Raw genomic sequence first — 25,584 nt, 5'->3', positions numbered from 1 at the left:
TTTCTTTCTTAGAGACCTCCTCTCCTCCTCTCTCTCTAGGAGTGGCTTCAAGAGGCCTGTCAACTGAGCCAACCAGGCTGGTTCTTCTTCATGTCTCCTTCTATAGAGCTGTATTGCAATATAAAACACTTTCTTTTCTCCTGCTTATCCTTTTGCTTTAACAGATGCTTATTTCTATAGCTGTACTTTGCACTGACATTCAACATATATGCTGGTGATATACCTTTAATAAATGTTACCAGTTTAAAGTAGGGTTGGGCGATATATCGAAAATTATTATTATCGCAATAATTTTTTTTCAAGACGATATTTTTTGAGGATTGAACATATGACGATAAATTCTTGTGAAAGAAATTTGAAATAAAATGTGGAAAAAAAATGCGATTATCCTTTTTCCGTTTTATGTGTAAATGTTATTCTAGCATTCCATGGTTAAGAAAGTTGAAAAGAAATCAAGTTTATCAACTTCATTTACTGACTTTTGAACTTCGTAAAAAAAAAAACGTCCTTTACGTAAAAAAAAAAACGTCCTTTACAACATTGACTGTATAGAGGAAAAAACTCTGAAAATCAGTAGAGAAATTACCAATTGTGTACGAACAGTAAGTTGGTACACCTTTCAAATTTTACGAAAGATCGAGCAAAATACTTTCGAAAAATTCACACGAAACTGGCATATCGTGTTAAATGCAACTAATGTCATGTAAACAAGGCTCTAGTTCAACCATTTATGAATAAACCATAAGACCACATCTGGTGTTAAGCGGGGGGGAAAAGAAAGTATTTTCTAGAATTTCCACAAAAAAAGGAAAAATAATATCCTACCATAGTTAAGTGTATAGTAAATAGCCTAACCACTTCGTCGGTTACGGATCTCACGTAACAACAAAAACACAACTAATTGTATTTTGCGAAGTTGACGTTTTCTACAAGGACATGGAAACAATATTTAGCATTTAGTTAATCATGCCAAGTGGCCTAAAACATGGGATTAAAAGGTTTACTTCCATAAAGATGGCCATACTGTAGCTATTGGGGCCTTGATATCGTGCTATGTCTGTATGGTATAGACTGTGCCTCGTGTATCATGGGGAATAGAATGTTTTGTTCATGCGGAGGAGTCGGTTGGCTTGAAGTGTGTTTTACTTACCTTAATGTTACGGGGATATTTACCTACTTTTCTTGAACATCTAAGATAATATTTCACATAACTTTACCGATCCTTTATTGACTGACCTAATTAATTCTAGAGTGGAGCCAAAATAGTTTACTCCATGAAAAGTTTTTTGGAAACGTGCCAAAAATGTAAACAAACAGGTGTTAGACAGGGGGGGTTGTTTGGCAAGGTACCTGGGAAAATTCGCAGCATATGTAGCCTACCGTGATATTTAAGTAGGGGTAAACACTGCAGTTGTAAACTGATGTATGTATAGTGCATGCTGTTCATTGTTAGGCAGTCTAGAAACGGGTCTTTACCGAACGTAGTTTGTTTCATAGTATCGAAAGTTTTGTAAGTTAAACTTTTTAAAGATTGTAAGACAGATTAAATCTCTTTTCATTTTATCACATAATATAGCTACTCTAACTTGTCATTTTAAAAATTTCATCAGTTTTGTGACAATTTAAATTTCAAAAGTCTTCAGTATTTTGAATCCTCAACTTCGAATTTTTTATCGCCAGACACGCAAAAAATACTAAAATTTTCCGTGGTTATTTATTTATTTATTTTCAAGGGAACAGTTCATAACAAACTCAGATATTCTCTTTGAATGTCCCCTCCGTATATCTCTCTTTCTCCGTCCACTCAAAGCTTGACATTTACGCTAATTCTGTTAGAGGAAAAAATATCGTAATTATCGAAATATCGCGATAATTTTTTCACTATTTATCGTGACGTTAAAAAGCAAATATCGCCCAACCCTAGTTTAAAGGCTGTGTAGATGGGTATGCGTGATAGTAGCATCGAGGCAGGTATTAGAGAGGAGGACCTCAGTAAATATATCACATGTAGTACCTGGGAAACTGATCTCTTACTTTAGTAAACTGAAATTGTCCCAGGTACAATCAAATTAGGCAAAACTAGTAGGGTTTGCCAAGGAAATAATAACTCCAGAACATATACATTTGGGTATTAATGACTGACGGTACCTAGTGGTCTCCTTCTCATGTGTACCCTAGTCTACCTTACACGATGCTATTAACCATTGGAATCAAGAATGAAAAAAGAATCATTGGATGGCTGGATGATGGGCCTTCACAAAGATGCATGCACAAGATAACATAATTTCATCACAGCTGGAAACTTTAAGCTCTGTACTCACTGTACTCAGTTCTATACTCCTAGGTTCCAATTACAAATGTAATCAGTACTAACCTAGACATCAAATTTGTTTTGATTTTACACTGTTCCAAGTTACCAGTATTATTTTATGCTCTAAAGATAAAGTTATTACAACTAATTATATTAAAATTTATAGAGGATATTTTAATCTTGTATTTTTGTACTATAGTATAAGTATGGAGACTTAAACATAGAGATAATAGTGGTGAGTGAATTTTGCATTTTTGCGAACTAGTAGATTTTCAGTCCAGCTTTCCAGATGGCCAGTACTTGTTGATGCCTGCTTAGAGTATAGATGTATATTGGTTCTATATAAATTTGTTTCCCTGAGCAGTTCTTTATCAGTTAGGAGTGGTTTTCACAACAATGCAGAAGCCTAAAATGAAACTAGATGAGAACGATATAAATGTGGCCCTCTGTTGATTTAGGGCATGGCTGAACATCCCCATCAAAGACAAGTTAAAGCCATCATATGTTTTATTCCATTATAGAGAACCCACAAAGCTATGCCTATCACGACAGTCTAAATCATCTTTTTTGGTTTTGACAGGTTCCTACAAACACATTATTATTATTATGATGAGGTACTTAGCCACAGGAATTTAGCCCTTTAAGTACAGAATGAGCAAATGAAAATTTAGTTTATAAACAAGCCAATGGCCAAAGGCATGTTTGTAAGCAAAGGTGTATCTCTGCCATCATAACCACCCATCATAACCACCCAGTACACCATGGTGTACTGGGTGTACAGCGTTATACCCAGAGCTTGTTTACAAAACAGAACCTGTGTCCAGCTGACTTGTTTATAAACAAACCAGCAGCTTGTTCATTCTTTGCAACAGCACTATAGTTTCCTGTGGAATCCTGTGATTGCAGGGAACCTGTCACAAGTGAAAGTAGGTGTTTACTGTAAGGCCAGTAGTTATCTATACCTGTACAGTTACTATATCACTTGAAGGTTACTATACACTTAACTAGTTACTATATAAACTGTATAGTACAGTAACTATCCTTACCCATACTTCATACATGTTACATGATTAGTGTTAGTTTATACTGTATCACTGTACAGTTACTATATCACTTGAAGGTTACTATACACTTTATAACTAGTTACTATATAAACTGTACAGTACAGTAACTATCCTTACCCATACTTCATACATGTTACATGATTAGTGTTAGTTTATACTATATCACTGTACAGTTACTATATTACTTGAAGGATACTATACACTTTATAACTAGTTACTATATAAACTGTACAGTACAGTAACTATCCTTACCCATACTTCATACATGTTACATGATTAGTGTTAGTTTATACTGTATCACTGTACAGTTACTATATCACTTGAAGGTTACTATACACTTTATAACTAGTTACTATATAAACTGTACAGTACAGTAACTATCCTTACCCATACTACATATATGTTATATGATTAGTGTTAGTTTATACTATATCACTTGAAGGTTACTATACACTTTATAACTAGTTACTATATAAACTGTACAGTACAGTAACTATCCTTACCCATACTACATATATGTTATATGATTAGTGTTAGTTTATACTACATCACTGTACAGTTACTATATCACTTGAAGGTTACTATACACTTTATAACTAGTTACTATATAAACTGTACAGTACAGTAACTATCCTTACCCATACTACATATATGTTATATGATTAGTGTTAGTTTATACTACATCACTGTACAGTTACTATATCACTTGAAGGTTACTATACACTTTATAACTAGTTACTATATAAACTGTACAGTACAGTAACTATCCTTACCCATACTACATATATGTTATATGATTAGTGTTAGTTTATACTACATCACTGTACAGTTACTATATCACTTTACTGTACACTTTACTAGTTACTAAATATATACTGTACAGTTATAGCAACTATCCTTATTCACACTATACAAGTACATGTTACTTGATTTGGTGTTAGTTTATACTATATCACTGTACATTAACTACATCACGGCAGTCACTACAGTATATCACTTGCAGGCTATGATACACTTTACTAGTATACTGTACAGCTACAGTAACTATCCTTACCAATACTGTAATGTTACATGATTTGGTGTTACTATATCACTTTAAGATTACTATACACTTTACAAGTTACTATGTACTGTACAGCTACATCAACTATCCTTACTCATTTGGTAACTACCTTTACCACAGATATTTTCAGACAATATGTATAAATAAGGTGAATGTACTATACATGATACAATGCACAATAGTAACTTCACCCACAGAACACCTGATGTACCTGCACATCTTGCCTTTATTTTTTCAACCACAAACTGTACTCTAGAGTTGGTAAAGTCTGGTATTAAATTTACATATGATAGGCAATATAACAACAAAAATATGACTGTACCCCTTATAGGAGTTCATAGCTCTAACAGTAAAATCAAAACTGTGTAGCATGAAAAAGTAACCAATCCTGACGTTAAAAGATTGTTATTAATGAAACAAAGAAAATTCATAAATAGCATTCATGAAGTAAATTCTGGCAATAAACTCTGTACATGAACAGACCCTTTACATGTAAACAGCTTTTGTCAAGACTAAAATTAATAGCAAGGCACTCAACAGTTTCTTTCAACTGCGTTTACTTAAATGTGATTCTGTGCGTTTCGAAACAGAAAATACCTAAAACTGTTCGTTTTCAAGATATGGAACTTCGCTCAAGCTGCTTATCTGATGAACCATGAAAAATGATGTTTCACCAAGCTAATTTTGTCAAAAACGTTTCATTAACCAAGAATTAAATGATCGAAAGTATCCAAAAATGTATTCGCTGAAGACAGAGTTCATTCTTGTATTGTTACGCCGTGCCTCTGAATTTAAACAAGCCAATGAGAGAACGTACTGTAATGCATATTCAGTACCAACGAAGCTCATCTTTCTCAAAGAATATATCTGATCCTCGAAGCAACTAGCAGACTAGTGACAACAGTAATAAGTGTGCAAGACCTAGGATAGTCACACATAATACTACACTTGGTATCACATACCTGCCATCATTTTCACAAGCTCTCTCTAACTAGGCTATAATTTGTTTTTTTTAAACTCAAATTTGGAATCTAAAACTTGAGCAGTATTGTATGATTTACACCTGTGACACCGTCGCTGTTTAGTGTTGCTTATTCATTACTAAACTCACATCTAGTCTTAGTCTAGCTCTTACAATAACTGTTTTTTTTTTTTTCAAAAATGCTTTCAAAATTTACCGTTGTTTAGCCGCTTCTGTTAGTTTTAACCACTATCACTGTCATTTGCAGTCATTAAATGACATATATCATCTATGAACCACACCAGTGATACATTGAAAAATAACGAAAAACATCAGATCAAACATTATGTTCCCTTAAATATGTAGTATGCGTGTTTGAGTCGTAAGATTAAAGTGTAATATTTTGCGTTGAATATTGTTTGAAGATTTTGCAAGACACCCAACATAAAGGATACGATAAGGAAGGGAAATGTAATCTGTCACATTAATCAAGCAAAATTAGGCCAAACAAATTTAAAGAGGCATGCATAAGCTACAAGGTTTTGTCGATAAAATAATAAATCATTACATTAAATCTGTGTAACAGCTAATGTTCTGGTAGTCCAATTATTCAGCTTGGTAACACTTGACAACCCAAAGCAAAATGCGGCTATAAAACATTTAATTTGATCACATAAGGTAAGATTTAAAATCTCTATCTTCCATCCATCAATGGACTTCTGTAAGTACTGTATATAGATGACGGTTAATAACTTATCTCTAATACAGTATATATGGTAAACTTATTACATATATATGTATATGAAGTAGGTAACAACATACTTGTACACTAGGGTTTCATACTGTGTTTTCAAAATTGTCCTATAAATAGCAAGAAGATTTGAAAACAGTAGCCCTTCCTGGGAGTAATCCCGATGCAAAGCCTAAACTTTCACCAATAACAGCCAAAGACTGTCAGAGCACACTAATGGGATTTCTTTATTAATCCCAACTTCATTTTGAGTGAACTATTGGACTTAGGAAGTGACAGAGAATGCAACCTTCCTGTGGCAAACAGGAAACAGCAATTCCATGGGGTGGTTCCTCTCTTCAAGTAGTAGCAGTATGTAGTCCTTAACCATCAGCTTGCCCACATGCATACATGCATGCATGATCTTCATGTGAAGATGTCAGTTCAACTACACAATTACTTCAGTGACTGCTGATAAAAAGGTGGCCAATGACAACACACAGAGCTAAGTACTGTTAATAGTTGGTAGGCAGTATCTTCCATGTGGTAGTAGTAATACTACTACTACTACCACAGTAGGGGTGTGTATGAGGTGTTTAGCACATATAATATCACAGAAGCTACTACAGGAAGGTCATATGTACCCCTAGTACTGCTTTATTCATAATAATAGAGTATTAGGATTGGCTTCTTATAAATTGTAGTCTGTCAAATGGCATCTAAAGCAGTTCTTGCGTATTACAATGAAAAGCTATCATATGTGCACACTCAGTGAGACTGTTAAATGTCATAGACTTTGCAATAAGCTCCTCTATCCAGTGTTTGTGTAATAGCATCAGAATGCAACATAAAACTGAAACAAAACATACTTCAGCAATCAAGCAAAGCATCATGAATTGTAAAAAATACAAATCTTGGAAAAGACATCCAGAGTTCTCATAAGTCCTAAAATGCTTCATTGGAGAACAAGCTGGCAACATTCAGCAACATTTTGCAATGAATAATTTAGTGTTGACATTTTATGCAGCAGTCTTGAAATCTCTCTAGCTTACATTTATAATGTGTATTAAAACTACTGTACATCTTTGCAATTGAATAGCAATTTGACCATTTTGTACAGCATTTAAGGATGCAATCCAGGATAAATTATTCCGTTTTAGGGACAAGTAGCAGAGCTATGCTCTGTAAAAAGTGGCCAAGAGCCAGTCGATAACATATGATTTACATATAATTTTTTCAAAGGCTGGGGACAGCGTAGTGAAATTATGGTTTTGAGGGCCAAGAACCACTTTCTGTGAAAAGTGGTTCACAAGGTTTGTGCAGTGGAAAAAAAAACACACCTGAGCCAATGGAGTGTAACCATAAGGCATCAGCCACGTAAGGGGACCACTTGAATGTGACCATCAGCAGTTTTCTATGTATAATTGTCATAGGATATTTACAAATGAGTGATAATAGAAATCACTACATAGTACCTTAGACAGCAATTTCCTAAATGTGTTTTGATCAACTTGAACAGTTTGAAAATGATAGCATCTTAATTACCAATATTCATTCTGTTAATTAACATATGTTTTCACACTGACAAAAACAACAGTCTTGAAATTAACTTTTGCACACAGACATGGAAGGCTCAAGTACTTGTATACAAACCAATAAACGTTACATTTACCACAGTAATTACAAATGGAACAAATAACATCATTTAATTTATTATACAATAAAATCTTAATGTCATTAATTTATAAGCAATAACTTCAAAAGTACCATACTTCCATGTGTGTTCTTGAAAAGGGTCCTTGTTGTTAAAGAATATTGTAAACAAATTATATCATTTAATGATACAATAAAATTGTAATGTTATTAATTTAGAATTAGATTCAGTCTCCTTGTTGTTGAAGAATATTGTAAACATTATAATTGTGCTTCAGATTGTTTAGGGTAAGTTTGTGGTTTGCCCCCTCAATATGTTCCACTTTCCCTCTTCCACCCCTATCCCCCATCCCCCATCCCCCTACCCCTATCCCGTCCCCCTATTCACAGATTAAATCCCTTAAGCTGCCCCCAGTGTCTGATGTTATTGCTTTAATCAACCACATATGTCAAAAACACATTCATGCAGACCCGACTTTGCCTGCTTACCTCATTTAAGCTCAAATCAAATCAATAGATTTGGATTCTCCAAAATTTGAATTTTGAAGTGCTGCCTCTTGATAATGAACCACTTAACATGATTAGGAGTATGTTTTTGACTGCTCCAGTTGAGTAAAAGGAAAATTGGCAAACGGTACTATTTTTGTCTAAAACCTTAATCAACATGTGAAAATACTATGACAACAAGGGGTACAATGTCCTTTTTATCTTTTTACCCCCTTTCCAAAAAATAAAGCATTCTAAGTTACATTTCCTTCTAAACCTCTTAACTCAGCAGAATTCTATGTAAAGGATAAGTCAACAGGTGATTGGAAATCCCAGAGGCTTTGTGGTTTCTTGACTTAAAACATTTCCCTCAGCTATATGATTGATAGAACAACTGAGGAAAGTTTGTTGAAGATTGAAGTTAGATCCAAATTTTCCAAAACATCAGAGGGGTGGGTCTACTGCCGAGGTGTTTGTATATAACATTTGTAGACATGACCCATAACACAATACTGATCAAGATAGAACCAATACACTTCATTCTGAAATATTCTCAGGAATTACTACCAAAACCACTTTCCTTCCAATCATCTAATCACCCTTTCCACTGCCTACCCCTCTATCCCTCTCCCCCTCCCCCCCTCCCACCCAACACCTCCTCCCCTTTTTTTTTTGTTGGAAGTAACTTGAAATCACTCAGATCATCTTTAACATGTCCTTATTCAAACAAAGCATGATGTGTGGTGTTTCAGTCCTATGAACATGAAAGCATTAGTTCCCACAAACAAATGATGGCAACAAATACAAATTTCTCACCAAGGGATACCTACCACTCAACTGTAAGATTCACTGTACTAAATGAGTCGTTTCAAAGTTTACATACTTTGACCACCGGTGACCTCATATGACCTTTGACCCACACCACTAACCAAGGCAACTTATAACTCAGCAAAGGGCTATTTACATTCCATGCATGTAGTGTATGCAAGCTGGACTTAATAAGTCAACTAGTTTATGTTTTCAGATGACATTTGACCTCAACCAAACACATAGAAAGTTAGCATTTAGGGGCACCAGCTGCCCAAGTTTCCCAGTACTGTACTTCTCGAGTACCCTTGCTAACAAGATTTTCATAGTTTGGCAACTGGTGACATCAAATGACCAATGACCTCTACCAATTATGAAAACAACTTAGAACTCACCAAGGCGCATTGACATACTACTAAGGAAGAAGTACATACTGTACAAGCTTGAAGTGAATTCATGAGGCAAGCCACACCCACACACCCACCCAAACACATGCCACCACTATCAATAGATTGCTTTTGCTGTCTGCAAGGAATCAACCAGAAAGCCAGAAGACTTCAAATGTGATTCCTTGCCATGAAGTTACTACTACACTTCGCTCTTCCTATCATGCGCATTAACAATTAACTCCTGGTCCATGTACCCGCACTCGTTATGGCGATCATGTCTTTTCTATCGCTGCGCCTTCTCTTTGGAACGAACTCCCATTTCACATTTGTGACTCTCCCTCCCTCTCTTTTTTCAAGAGACAACTTAAAACATTTCTGTTTGATTCCTAGTTTCTTGTTTTCCTTGGTTTCCAATTTCTCTTTCCTACATTTGAACTGCATTAATACGCTGTATTAAGCGCTATATATAAATATAATTTATTATTATTAACTACCTGACTAATGTAGAGCATGTGATCTTTGTCCAAGAATAAAGTCAGAACCACTGAGATTTCCAACTCCCTATACCATTACATATTCCTAATACTCACTTGTGGGTATCAACCAATTAAATTACTGGTCACGACATTACAATATTAGATTTAGAAATCAAAAGGGCAAAAGCAACATTTTCTTTTAAACTCTGTTCCAAACTAAGTTACTATAAATTTCTAACCAAAACAAAACTAATTTTAGAATGACTGAATCTGGTAAGGAGGTTTTAAACATATTATTTAGAAGTGCACCATCAGTGATGTGAACTAACAGGGCAGATTTATTTAATCACACATCATAGAATATTAACTGTTGTTGGGGGATCTCGATTCAAGTGTTCTGAATTATACAATGGAGGAGCGAAATCAAACATGAAACAAGACCACCAACCAATGAAACGATTTAAAGGTAAACTACATTGTACATTGACACTTTTATATGCGGAGATTGTGAAATAACAGCACCATGGCCTACTGTATGCACAGGCTCACCTACGCCGAAAATAAACAATGTATGCAAAACCATAGCTATGTACTTTGCACTCAGACTATTGATACTTTAAACCACAATTTCAAGCTTCAAAGAGGAACATTACAATAAACAACTCTAAACACTACAAAAAAAATAGACATTAAAATTTCATAAGTCTGTATCACTAGTTATAGTTGTGAGCTTCATACATTGCTTTGCCTTAAAAAGCCAAGCTGTACATGAAATATGTAGTCAATGCTCTTCTATACTGTAGATTGCAAGCTTAGCTACTGATTCTAAAGACAGCATACATTACATGTACATGTTTTGTTTCACATGACTGAGCAGCTTCACACCCATAACAATGAACACACACACACACACACAAAAAAAACATTTCCAAGAGCTTCGATCTAAGCAGAACATAAAATGTTCGATAAGCTGAAACATTTGGCAATTTCTGTGCACTGCATACTGTGTAGTGATGATAGTGTACAATGGCAGGCAAGGGCAATTTTCTATATCCTGTATATCAATACTGACTAATAAGGTACAGGATATCTGTATACCAATCCTGTCTAATATTGTACAGGATATCTGTATACCAATCCTGTCTAATATTGTACAGGATATCTGAATACCAATCCTGTCTAATATTGTACAGGATATCTGAATACCAATCCTGTCTAATATTGTACAGGATATCTGAATACCAATCCTGTCTAATATTGTACAGGATATCTGAATACCAATCCTGTCTAATATTGTACAGGATATCTGTATACCAATCCTGTCTAATATTGTACAGGATATCTGAATACCAATCCTGTCTAATATTGTACAGGAAATCTGTATACCAATCCTGTCTAATATTGTACAGGATATCTATATACCAATCCTGTCTAATATTGTACAGGAATGGAGTCTTCTGACCCAAAATACTTCCACCAGCCATTCAGATGATGCCAACAACAACAACAGGGATCACTGATGTGATTGGCACAAACCTGTCGTAAATATTATTATAGAAACTTATTTTTCTATATTCCACAAATTTAACTAACGTTATACTATACATCAGTGATCTGCAAAGTTCAGACTCTCGACCAATGATCTGCTATGAGGAGTGGGTGACGACCCACCACAGCCTCACTCCTCAGAATCCAGGCTTAACTTTGGGGAAAATCCCACCACCCATTGGAATGTTTTTACCAACTTTTGGGTTGCAGACCGTCACTGGCAACTGACCAAAAGGAAGAAAGGGCATTGACCGGAGGGCGCGCAGTGTTAAAAGGTTACCAGTTCATTTTAGGCACGAACAAGAGTGCTAAGGTTGTAGGGAGACAGGCTAGCGAGGAACAAAGTAAATAAGGCAAGATCAGATACAGACAGTCCTCTCACCAACAAAATGCTGTACTGGACGTGGCTATTGTACTTCTAGAAGGTAAACTACTTATGGAGGGACTCCTACTAGCCAACTCAAAGCTTGGTTGATGCTGGTTGTCGAGCAAGCTTGTTTACAAATTTCCGTATTTTGGAAAAACTGGTGATTGCAATATCACTTTCGATCAAAAATGCACTGTAGCTTGCCTAATAGGAGGCGCTCAAATTTCCCTATTGTTGACCTCAAGCGACCTCAAGTGAATGCTCGACAAGAACAGTAAACAGTATACAAAAATATTTTAAAATATCAAATTATGAAGACATGTACGATTAATCCTAAAAAATGCAATGGATCATGCAAGAGACAGGAACAGTCCTAGCAAAAGAAACCAAACATACAAGTTCTAGCATTTGAAATTGAAGGTATGAAGTTTTATGCATTGTGGTATAAATGAGGAGGAGCGTCGATTTTGTACTGGCCAATGGCAGTACAAGAGCTTGTGTACTGGTGATCTCAGATGAACTTTGCCTTGACCCAATAACTAAAGCAGCCAAGAGCATTTAATTGGGGAATCTACATACCAAGTTCCTCCAAAGTATGCGAGGTGATTTACCTTGTTTCCATGCAAGTGTGTTACATATTGTACTGTACACACTCATGCCTTCATCATGGCAAAGGTACCTTTTGTCTTTGGCAACAAATAAATAATCAAGTAAAAAATACTGCTTTCAGTTAAATAATTCCACCAGTTGTAGAGGGTTTGAGTATGATCCAAATAAGTGAAGTTACATGGTAACTCTAGTACTCTAGAGTCTTGCTGCAATAAGCTGATCGTAACTTTGCCAAGACTTAAATTATCAACCATGCATGATCAAAGTTACTAGAAAGAGGGGCGCTTTATAAAACACAAGATGAAAAAATTGCTGTAGAAACAGATTCCCAAATGGAAATCCCCCTCCCCTTATTACCCCCTCCTCCTCCCTTACCCACCAAAAAATATGTCTTTGCATCATTTAAGGAAAAAGACCTTCCAAGCCTATCAATCTCCCAGTTTCATGGTTTGAATTCTGAAAATGAACCTTCATATCAAATCAAAAAATGTTATAAGCAATTTTTATATTAAACCTGGTTCATCTTCTGAAACGCTATCTGAGCAGTCGCGATGGACGTTTCTAGAAAGACCGAGTTTGCTTGTACAGCAACTTTACTACAAGCTCAACAAACCACCAAGTCAATAACAAAACAAATCCCTAAAGCAATGAATTAAAACTCTGAAATTGAATTCTTGATACCATGCAGATCTTCAAGTTTCTATCTTTATCTTTTTTATTCTTTCTTTCGCCCATTCTTGCAAAGATGATGAACTTCGCAAGAATGTTCTCGCTGGACCCCTGCATAGTCCATAATTCAAGGTGGTATTTGACTTTCGTGTTAACTTCTAAGAAAACAATGACGAAACAACATCATAAGATATCTTGTAAAATGACATTTCAAACTGTGATTACTATGACCTACCTCATGAAGACACTAAGATTACCTTACAAAACGGTTTGAGGTCTCAACCAAATCAGGTAAAAATGCAATGTATTTCCAATTGAGGGCTATATCAGTACATTCAGGAGGCGGTACAACGTCAGATGAATTGAGGAGTCCTTAGATTGTTGTATATATAGACTACAGATCTATGTTTTACAATGTGCTGTATTTCATATTTTGTATACGTATAGGAATACAGCAGAACATAAACAGTAAGAATAATGTGTTTTTGTTAATATGCTAGAGGGTTATATTTAGCATATTTGCATCCCATTAAATTAATGACCAAATAAAAACAAATATATAATCAACGTTGAATAAATAACATCAGCAAGAAATTAACAGAAGGAAGCTTTTTCTTCCATCAAATTAAGGTGTATAAAAAAAAATTTTTAGAAAGGTTGCGAGGAGACAGGTAAGCGAGGAGCGAAGTAAATACAAGAATATTGAGGAAAAAATAGATCAACAAATGTTAAAATTAAAGAATATCAGAACGTACAAGGAATGGTAAATGAGCAAAGGTGTGATAGTTTTGAAGAGACAGGTATTAAAGTAAGGAAGCAACATTAAAATCCCTTAATTATGAATGAATCCAAAATGCCAATTTACTGACTGTACTACTACACTGAAAGATAAGAACATGATCTGTAAAATTTACCCTGGACATTGTTTTGGCATGTTTATGGGCAGTTTGTATTCTAGTTTGTATTCAGTTTGTATTCAGTTTGTATTAAGTTTGTACTTCTAGGGTGTTCATATACTGTAGGTACATACGTCATGCATCAGACCTCAATCTTAATACCGAGACTTTATGGAGAAACCATCTTCCAACCCAATTAAGGACAGTTTTCACACTGGACCACTGTTAGAAAACTATTGAAAAATTAAAGCGTCGCTGAAAGTGTCAATCTGAGTACAGTATTTGGTTAATCTCATTTGATCCCTACAGGACTTGATTGCAGTGACCAGTTGATATATACAGTACCACAACTATGGTATTGAAGACCCAACCACATTGAAATAGATTTATGAAAACTGGCATACTTTAGTTTGTATCTGACAACCTGCGCCTCCTCATGTCAAAGATACTGAATCATTATCAAAGTTTGACTGAAAAAGCGTCTTAAGAGTTTTCATAAATGTTATTTTAACTTCATCTACTGTACTGTTCTGTTTTATCTTTTATCATCGCATTAAGGATTGAAACACTCTCCCATCACCTGACACATGTTCCCTTCCACTACCAATATTACATGCAGGCCACATCCAACAATGAATGCCTGTGGTTATAAAGGTTACTGACTTTGGACTTAATTTACTATGGATACCCACAATTTGTAAATAATTTTGAAAAAAACTTGCAAAAACCATCTTCTCTTCATGTTGATGGTAATCAACTAAAACACTGCACAGTTACAGTAACTTTTACCAGCTTCCAACAAGAAAGTTATATAAGCTAACTTATTGCCAAATATATCAGGCATTTCTGTTTGATTACAGGGTGTAATTCAATGAGACCATCACCTGCCACTCTTCCTGCGAGTCACACTTTTTTTTTATCATGATCATGATATCAAGGATGGAAAAGGTAACATCCAAAGTTTAAAATGTAGTGCAGGAAAACTAGTCCTGTTAAGGCTAGTAGTTGAAAGTGCTCTCATATTAAAAAGTCTGTTAATTTTGAAAGGAAGAAATCATTTCTCATTTGGACATACTGTACAGTAGCTGCGACATTAAGATTTACTATTCCTGTTTGCACATCAACGTAAACCAAACATGTGTCCATTTTTAAGAGGCAACAATGATGTACAGTAATTATATTAAACACATGATGGACATCTATATTCTGTGTGCAGGTAATGTACCATACATCCCAACACAGTAACACACTAATAATCTTCCACTGTACTTGCAAAGAGGTTACTCTGTTGATGTCTACAATGTTAGACTAATTGTCAAGCTATCAACACTGCGTAACAAATTGGCAGTGTGTGCTTCTCATATTAGATACTGTACTAAGTACATTATTCTCCTGCAAACCTCTTTACAGTAATGTTACTTTGGGTATAACTTAAATGTTTACAAATGAATCATTCATGTACATATTTCCTTTAATATAGAGTTAACCAACTTTTAAATGCCACAGTTAGAAGCACACCCAAGATGTCCCAGTATTGAGAACATCTAAAAGGAAAAATGTCAAAAACTGAAAGGGGTGCAACTTTCCACAATAGTAGATATGCAAGCATTAAAACAGAATAATGCTCCTTTGCAAAGGACAATTATATGTATATATACAGCAAGCAGCTCTTGTTAATTCACTTATTAATATTACATATTATTTTATGCTTGTGTACAAAGTTGTAAAATGGGTTGCTCTTCAAGGAAAACCAAGGTGAGAGTGACTTTGGCAGGAGGACAAGGAAGAAGTTGGAACAAAGAGAATGAAGTGTGAAACCCAAAAGGGGAGATGGTCAGGAGGTGGATTGAGGGAAGAAGTTGTAACAAGGAGAATGAGGGTGCAAGACAATATGGGAGGAGGTCATGAGGAGAATTGAGGAGGTGGAGGAGGAGGAGGAGGAAAATGGTTAGGCAAGTACTGTGTGGTGAGGATAAAAGAACGGGTAAAATAACCGAAGATGCTGACGGTACGGAAGGACAAGAACAGAAGGAAGAGTGATTACAACATGCCACCAATGTGCCACCAAATAAGACAAGCTGTGAAACTAAAAGAAACGAGCAAGTACAGAGGGTACAGTAGTGCGGAGGAGGATGGATAGAGGAGGCAGGATAAGGGGAGAGAAGCCATGAAATGTTTGCATCTCACTTACTCCGAATTGGAATTGGAGGGATGCGGCATAATTTGGGCTCCGCCGGTGATATATTCTGATCTGAAAGAGTAACCAAAAGACAAAAAAAAGGAGAGAAAAACAGGAGAATAATGAGGCCTTCAGTTTGTTGTCCAAACAGTGAATGTATTCAAATTCTCCGGTCTATTAGATGCCGTTTATCAAAGAACTTGACATTTTCTCACAGAATTGCAACTTTACATCCTACAGTAGTAATGTATTAAAATAGGTGTCTCAAGATTAATGCTCAAAGATGGAGAAATCCAATTTTTTTCAGACTACAGCAAATAACATCAAGAAACGGCTTGTACCACAACTCTCTGCCTTTCTTTCAAAATAAAATCATTATAATTTCATCAACATTTGCGACAGATCTGCAAACGTTGCAAAAGAGTGTATCAATGTTTATTTTCACATCATCTCCCAAGTATTGCTGGCAATACATGATACTAATGTAAAGACCGACCTCAAATCCAAATATACATGAGAGGTTGGGAAGAGTAAACATGTGAATGTATGGGATATACATTTCTATCAAGGGTGCACTGTACCTCTGGCAATGAAGAGAACAAATATTTCTATTGTATGTCTATATGGTATTATTAATATTTGATGAAATTCAAAGCAAAGACTATGTTTGGGGCATCTGGGCTTCATTCCAAAAATAGTTTTAAAACAGAGCAATATTGCCAGTACTCTCAAAATCAACTTGTCCAAAGGAAGCATACAAATACTTTCAAACATGTAGGAGTGACAAAATAGTACAGAAGACTAGTACTTATTGTACACATTCAGTGCAGAGGACCCAGGGTAGGGAACTGAGGATAAAGGAGAATTAGAAGGGGCGGACAATTCATACTTTACGAAGTCTGAACACCTATTAAAATCCTCCTCTGCTCCCTCCCCAACCCATTTCCTCAACACTCTCCACCTTCCTTCAGTTGTGCAAATACAGGTTCGTTTTAAAATACTGTATATATGTGGATTGCTTCCCTCTAACAGAGACCTCATATTTAACTCAAAAATTGTGAGTATTAATATCAGAGCAATCCAGGGTTTCATTGACTCTGACAACGGCCAACAACCGTACAGATTTAATGAACGACTTCCTGTACAGGATATTAAACAAGACGAATGTGGCATTGTGTGAACTGCATGTAATGCTACAGTATCATCAGAATGCCTGTGATGTTACTTAATTCAGAACATTGCACTTGACGGCTGCACCATCATCACCTACAAACCCAACACTCACATACAGTTTATTGCAGTTTTGAGTGCTCAAAATGTTGCTTCATTGGATACTACACCATCATCATTTACAAACACAACACTCACATATTGCAGTTTGAGGGCTAAAAATTTGCTTCATTGTACATTAGACCATCATCACCTATAAACCCAACACTCACATAATGCAGTTTTGAGTGCTCAAAATGTTGCTTCATTAAGTATTACACCATCATCACCTACCAACCCAATACTCACATACAGTTTATTGCAGTTTTGAGTGCTCAAAATGTTGCTTCATTAAGTATTACACCATCATCACCTACCAACCCAACACTCACATACAGTTTATTGCAGTTTTGAGTGCTCAAAATGTTGCTCCATTGGATATTACACCATCATCACCTATAAACCCAACACTCACATATACAGTATCGCACTTTTGAGTGCTCAAAATGTTGCTCCATTGGATATTACACCATCATCACCTATAAACCCAACACTCACATATACAGTATCGCACTTTTGAGTGCTCAAAATGTTGCTCCATTGGATATTACACCATCATTACCTACAAACCCAACACTCTGGACAGTGGATATTAGACTTGACAGTATACAAATCCTCCCTTGGAAATGTGCCAAGGAATATCTGTACATCTTCTGTGAAACATGGTTACAGTGGTGAATTTGTGAAACTATTAAATACTATGAATGTGTGATACCATGATGGTGATCACACCTTCGAAGACAATTGCTGCCATCAACCGAGGCTACTGTGGGCAAGGACCGAATGCTGAACCTATCAGTTTCAGCCTAAATCCCCACAACTTACTGGTGTCTGGATTTGTAAGACACGATACTTACCTGTCTCCAACTCTATGTCCCAGTCATGTAGTTTAACAAATTGCACTTGTTCAGTAGAGTTGGAAACGGGTTAGAGAGGAGCCAAGTAAATAGTGATGAGGTGATGATGTAGGTGAAGACCATAATTCACAGAATACGTAGTATTCCAAACCTGAATTCTTACAGTAACAGGCAATTAGTCACCTTGAAACATTTTCCCACTCTCCCCCCCCCCTCCCAACCCCCCAACCCCCAAATTAGGTACATTTTACATTTACATCTTGAAAAATTAAATGCAACAATTAAAATGAATTTGGGACTTCTATGGGAGTATGGGTGGTAAATTTCTATATAATAAAAACTTTTCAGGACCTCAACAGATACAGTAGTACAACGTACTGAAGCAAAGGTGCACTGTCTGCAAAATGCTATAAATTGAAGAAGCCCTATAACATCTTATGTGTAAGTAGTGTTTATTGTTAACACAGAACAAGTACAATGGTTGCAGATGGCTACTGTACTAAGGAACAACTTTAATTTTCCAAATTTCATGAGTCTAAGGGTGTCCTTCCTTCTTTCTCCTTTAAAGTGGTCAGGGAATGTGGGGGAGGGGGGGGGATTGGTTAAAACTTAAATGTCTGTCTATTTTATCATATTCTTTTGTAAGTGATCATCACAACATAAATTTGCATTTGACTGTCTACATGGATCGATACCAGTTTAAGAGCTTTTATCTATCAAATTGTCTTTATTTAACCAGTAATTTATTTAACCAAAATATCACTTTCGTTCATTGAGCAGAACTATAAGCATAAAATAACCCTGCAGATAGACAAAGACATCTATCAGACTATTTATATATGTACCAAGAGCTTCAATGCAGACTCTGTGCCTTGACTATTACTTCACACACATGTATGGCAATTATTATGCATCCTTCCTAACACCACAACCAACCAAACCCCCAGTGCTGCCAAAGTGCAATTCAATGTAAAATCAATACCAGCTCCTTCTACGGTAAAATACATGATTGGAGAATATCATTCAGGCAAAAACCCAATTCTGGACCCCATCATAAGTCAATGGGCAAATGATGTTGTCTCATTATGATGATGAAGCTAACCGCTGTCTGAGAAAGGAAACCATGAAACGGTGGAGAGATGCATTGCTCAGACAGTAATATTCAGACTGACTTCAGTGAGGCTTACCTCAGACAACACACATACTGTAACAGTACTTCAGTAACATTAAATGTCACATGTTCACCAAACATATCCACTAGGGGGAACATGCATACAAACAACATTGAAACCTCTCAGATTTAAGAGGATCTTCTTTTTGTGCCAACTGGGCTTATTCTGATACAGTTCAATTTTTTTGAAATCCTCTAGATTTTCTATAACAGCCGAGTCACATTACTAGACTCTTGCCAAGACACTAAAGTACACACTAGAAATATTGGAGGTACCTCACACAGTCCAAAATTAATGGGATAAAAAGCTAAAATATTAATGTCTCCTTCAATGGCACAAGGAAAGTATGTATTGTACATGAGGTTGTGACTCTGTGGTTTAAGTCTTCACTCATCCTTTCTATAAATATCCTTTCCATAAATTATTGAACATTGCTGCTAACACTAGCAGTCTGAATCTATAGAATGGATGCAAAGAATGTACAGTCCATGCTTCAATGTACTGTAGACTGTACTAAGACCATAGATGGTAGTTTTACTTATATCTTGCATAGTTTCAACTTTGGGAAATGTAGAAAAAGGGGGAAGGAAAAGATAGGAAGAAAGAAGGAATATGACAGTAGTACACAACCACTATCACAGGGACAAGACCTGAAAGTGAAAGCAAAATAAAGCAGTGAAAAAGTAACAGTAAGATTCACTATAAAAAGATAGTTTCCCCTGAGAGCTATACGAGACAGCTGCAAAGATCTAATGGATACATACTGGTCTAATGTGCTGTACTCCGAGGTGATGTATGTACAGTACATACTTATACTACCTCAAAAGAACAGCCATCCAACTTTGATGTGGATTTTTAGAGTCTTTTCAAGCAGATCTGCGAATCGTGTGGTTTGGAACAGTTAACCTGGCTGAACATCACAGGAATGAAACCTTGCATTGGAGTTTACTAATCCAGTACAGTACTGTTTAATATTGAAAATAGATACAAAATGAAGTGCAACATGAATTCCTTCACCTATGATAATTGATTTCAAAATGGGTCTAGAATGGTTCATTACTTACACAAATGCCAGTAGCTTCCAGAGAGCCTATAGTTAGAGGGCTTTGTGATTCTTTCATGAAATTTCAAGAAATTACCTGTATGAGGTTGAACAAGTTATAGTACATTTGCCCAACAAGTAACTCAGACACAGAAGATACAAGATTCTCAACACCATTGACCATTACAGACAACCTTGCAAAACATGTAGGACCTTCTGGTTGGCGATTTTTTTGGGGGGGGGGCAATATTTATTTTTTTATTATTATTTTTTATAATTTATAAAATATAAATTTAAGTTGATTTATTTGATTTAAATTAGTTTTCTATTATTTGAATAGGTCATTCGCACTATTTAATCCTATGTTATATTTGTCATAAATACATGAGTATGTCAACTTTCAATTTTATTTTGGTATTTATACAGGAAAAACATTAGTCATGTAACAAACAGAAACCTTGGTTGATTTCTTAATTTGAAAAACAAATAAATGTAAAAGATTATATTATATACTTCTATAAACATCCCATGCAAATGCATGTACAGTGGTGTTTCTATCTAGAACAGCTGTCTGTGTCTCTGTTATGAAAGACTAAGTGCGCTGTTTGCCTGGCCTATGCTAATTGTTAATCAAGTTTGTAATTGACATGTAACAAAGTTCTCAAAATATGAAAAATTGTTGTGACATTAATGTAATACAACTTTGTGCTTATACTGTTTTGCTTTTCAGAGCTGTTCCATGGTAAACACAACATGTGATGATTTATCCCATTTCACTTTCGGTGTTACCAATTTTTTTTTTTAACATTTTGGTTAACAAGTTTGGTTGTTAGAACTAATAGATAAAACCCTGGTAATACTGTAAAATTTATCCACATGCTTGATTGAAATATTCTATAGAGTCAAAACTAATATTTATACTCTTATTTATAGTCTTATATTTATTTACAATAACAGCAATTTGGGCATGGTATGTATCTGGTCAATATTTCAATAAAGAAACCAACACAAGGTCTGCCTTTAGCTCATATACAGTTCCCTACGGGGGAAAAAAGAAGGAAGAACTACAACATTTCTTAGATTTGCACCAGTTTTATTTTATTTTATTTTGTTTTATTTTAAACCACAGTGCACTCAAGTTCAGGCCACAGGGAAATCAGTATGTGCCGATGCAATTGTAGCATTTTCTTTCAAGCAACCGTGACCATGAAAACATCAGTGTTATCAGAATTTTGGGGGGCAGTCTCCAATGAGGACATCAGACAATGAATATGAAGTATCAGAGAGCTCTCAATAGCAGCCTTAAGCAAACATTGGTTTGGTTTACCTATGAGTTTACAATTGTTGTTATTGAAACATACTACAATGTTAGGTGTAAGCAGTTCTAATTGTGCAGTTTAAAATATGGCATTACTAATTAGGCTCACATAAGCTATACTGTAGGCATACATGTTCTTGGCTATTCTACTGATTGAAAATTGATTTGAAGGACAAGAAGCTAATTCCAACCAGTATATGTTGAGATTATGAAAGAAACTGTATCGTGTCTTCAACACTTGTGTTCGATAAAACCTGTGTCCCTATTATTCGACATGTATTTGTAAAAAAGGATGTAAAAATTGGGTGTAGCATACCCAGTCCAACTGGGACACATTTTTAAGACTTTGAACTGGCAACAATGTACTCATTGTTGAATAAGTTTCTCTAACTCTACATATATCACAGCTGCATTTTTTTGTATTTAGACAAAAAGAAACAGAGCAATTTCCAGAGCAGTATCTTTGCAAAATAGACACTGTTCACCGTTACCAATTATGGCACAGTTCACTTAAAATGAGTGGAGTACATCTGACAATTCACTCAATAGAATTTAAATTGGGTTAAATACTATCCTTTGTTTTGATGCCAGCATAATAAGTACAATAAGAAACTTTTAGGGTGAATGATTTTGGGGCATTTCAGCATTCTTTATTAAAACACATGCAAATTACTATCTAGTTGTTGTCTTGACTGATCATGCTTTTGACATAACATGACAGGTTAAAGGGCCAAGAAGGGCACATGCCCCATGAAAAGCCCAACCATAGAAAACCCCAGCACAGTAATACAAACAAAACGATATAGACATAAAAGAAAACTAAATAAACCAAACTAAATCAAGAAATAATAAAAGGCACACTTAACCCCAAAATAAACCACTCTTAGTAAGAAAAGCATCATTGTTTTTCTTAGAAGACTGCACAGAATCAGAACTAACAACCCATTCTGACAAGTTATTCCATTCACAACCCTTTGAGAGAGGCTTAATTTTCATAGGCCTAGCTTTGCAATTTATATCATCTTTTGACTTAAAATCTGAAAAACACATTGCGACTTGTTAACACACTTGCAATTTGGCCTAGGACTAACCTACTTACCGTTGCTATGATAAAATCATACAATTTCAGAAAGTGTATCATAAATGCTAATGTACCATAATAGGTGCTAGCCTAGGGCCTAGGTCACTAGACTAGTCCTACATACCAATTTCATGTAGGCCTCTAGCCTAGGCCTAAGTCTTGAATGTCCTACTGTTGTTGTATTAATGTAAAGCCTAGGCCTAGGCTCAGTCACTTGTTAGCATTAATGAAAACTATGGTCCAACTTAGGCCTATGGCAAAACCTACTTTACATGTTGGGCAAGCCAGGATGTAGCTAATAAGTAATATGATTCTCCGGGTCTGGGCTATCATGGCGGTAGGGTATAGACTTGCCTAGGCCTAACCATTGAGCATTTGTGTTCACTGTACAGTCTATAAATCTCACCTTGGTATAGTTATACAATTTGTCTGACTATTTTGGGTGGAGATAGCCCTTTCTAGCTCTTCAATACCACCAGTCTTTTTTAGTCTCCTTACTAAACTTTTAACAGCTTTTTCAGAATATCGATCATCGTCGCTGTCATCTTTTCTCCATCCTAACAAACGTTTCACAATTGGTGGAGTAAATGGGTTCATGATAGACATTGTTTCTTCCCCAGAATTGATTTGAGGGCACACCAAAAATCCTTCAGTTTTGCAGCTTCTCAGCGATAATACGTTGGTTACATATGAATAACAGCAATAGTGTAGGCTACTTAGTATCAGTTTCTGGATTAAGGCAACTGGCCTAGTACTAATAGTAGTACTAGTAGTATAGTACCACAGCTCTGTGCTAGCCTAACCAGCACTGAAGTGTTATTGTTTAGTGCACACTACACAGTAGTCGTTATATCATAACGTCAGTGACCTGGTGTGGTTTCTCCGAAATCTGCAACGCTGTCAAAGTTCGCTGTAAGAAAAGCAGACGAAAACAAATACCTTAGAAAACTCCGTTACATTTCAAAGTTTAAAATATTTATAACCCTGGAAAGAAAATGACGAAAGATGTGCAATACTAAAAGTGTCACTTCCAAAGTACTGCGAGATGACCCGAAATTCTCTCTCAGAAGTCTTGTGTGCCCTTGTAAATCTAGGTCCCTTGCGTGCCGTGTACACACTAGGCTAGTATAGTATACATGAAGTCTGGTTGGGAGATTTTCTTGGACAGCTCAGATCAGACATACAGACCGAGGCACTACGCACCAAAGCTAGAAATTTTTGTGAGCGCTTTGTTAAGTAGATAGCTCAAGGTAACAACACAGTCCATGTTCAATATGAAAAAGAAAAACATATTTTACATTTTAATTTGGTTTCTAGCTGCTTGATCGGATGATTTGTTTTTCCATTAAGGAAATGTGGAAAAATATAGTTTTATTTGATTGCTTTGACTCTGAAATCACAGTCATTCTCATTGTCAGGTATCTAATTTTAGTAACGTTTTTGTCCTTAGAAGGCATGAGCGACTCTTAAAAATACCAAACCATTTCATAAATATAATTTCTGTGGCCTAAAATGGTCATTGCTTGTATGGTATGGATGATGATGTTCGGGCGGATGGATCATGGTTGTAATGTCGAAATCATTACGTAGTCCACAACCTAGACTCGAAATATGTTTTAAACTCGCACTTGTTTGAGATTCGGAAGATGTCGATACTAACACAAAATACCTGCTGCTTTACGGTGATATCAGAGCAGAGACGGTGGATGAGATGGGTTCAAGCTGTAGTGGGGGCGGGGTACATCTTAGCCTCTGAAGAAGATCCTGCTAGGATCGAAACGTCAGGCCAACTTACTTTTACACATGTATATTAGATCCTCCTGCAAGCAGGAACTCGCGAAGAAGCCTCATTGGCTTATCAAAGCCGCAAACTGAACGGCGGTGCCAGCTAGAATGAGTATGCAGCCAAAAAAACACACGAGCTGAACCGACAAATCACGTTATCGCGGAAATAAAAATAAATATATATAAATAAACTATATAAAATAATTTATACAAAATATATTTATATACATACATACATACATACATACATACATACATACATACATACATACATACATACATACATACATACATACATACATACATACATACATACATACATACATACATACATACATACATACATACATACATACATACATACATACATACATACATACATACATACATACATACATACATACATACATACATACATACATACATATATATATATATATATATATGATATATATATATACAAATATACCAAAAAATTATAGCTGATTATTATTATTTTTTAATATTATTATTATTATTAGAAGTATTATTATTATTAGAAGTATTATTGTTATTATTATTATTATTAGTATTCCCATACCGTCAATTCAGTATTCTCCCGCACCTCACCATAATCTGTTCGCCGCACTGCACTATCACGATGCAAAAGATAACAGTTTGTTATTCGCGAAATTGAGAGCTCGGTGATGTGTATCAACGTTTTTTTTGCAGTGGCAGCATCGCTGCTCTTGTGTGTGTCATTTATTATTTAATTTATTAAGTTTATTTAATGCCATAACACTCTTTATTCTGACACACATGCAGCCAGAAGCCTGCGCGCATGTATAGTTTACCATCATATCAATTTGGCGA

At 35.6% G+C, this 25,584-nt stretch overlaps 1 protein-coding gene across 2 annotated transcripts in view; it reads right to left on the bottom strand.

Annotated features, from left to right (window-relative positions):
- The window catches only part of LOC139967036 (mothers against decapentaplegic homolog 3-like), a 53,197-nt gene extending 29,045 nt beyond the window's left edge, over positions 1-24,152 (bottom strand). The window contains exons 1-2 of one of the 2 annotated variants that reach the window (XM_071970658.1): positions 23,354-24,151; positions 16,221-16,280 (exon numbers count right to left, since the gene is read on the bottom strand). In XM_071970658.1, the coding sequence (XP_071826759.1) occupies positions 16,221-16,280; positions 23,354-23,553 (260 nt within the window). In that variant the 5' untranslated portion in view covers positions 23,554-24,151. Of the gene's footprint in view, positions 1-16,220; positions 16,281-23,353 lie in introns of both variants that reach the window. The other variant, XM_071970659.1, reaches the window with a different exon arrangement.
- Between the last annotated feature and the right edge of the window lie 1,432 nt (positions 24,153-25,584).

This window comes from Apostichopus japonicus, chromosome 4 (assembly GCF_037975245.1).
Source record: "Apostichopus japonicus isolate 1M-3 chromosome 4, ASM3797524v1, whole genome shotgun sequence".
Classification (NCBI taxonomy): Eukaryota; Metazoa; Echinodermata; class Holothuroidea; order Aspidochirotida; family Stichopodidae; genus Apostichopus; species Apostichopus japonicus.
This window is presented reverse-complemented; position numbering and strand designations above follow the sequence as displayed.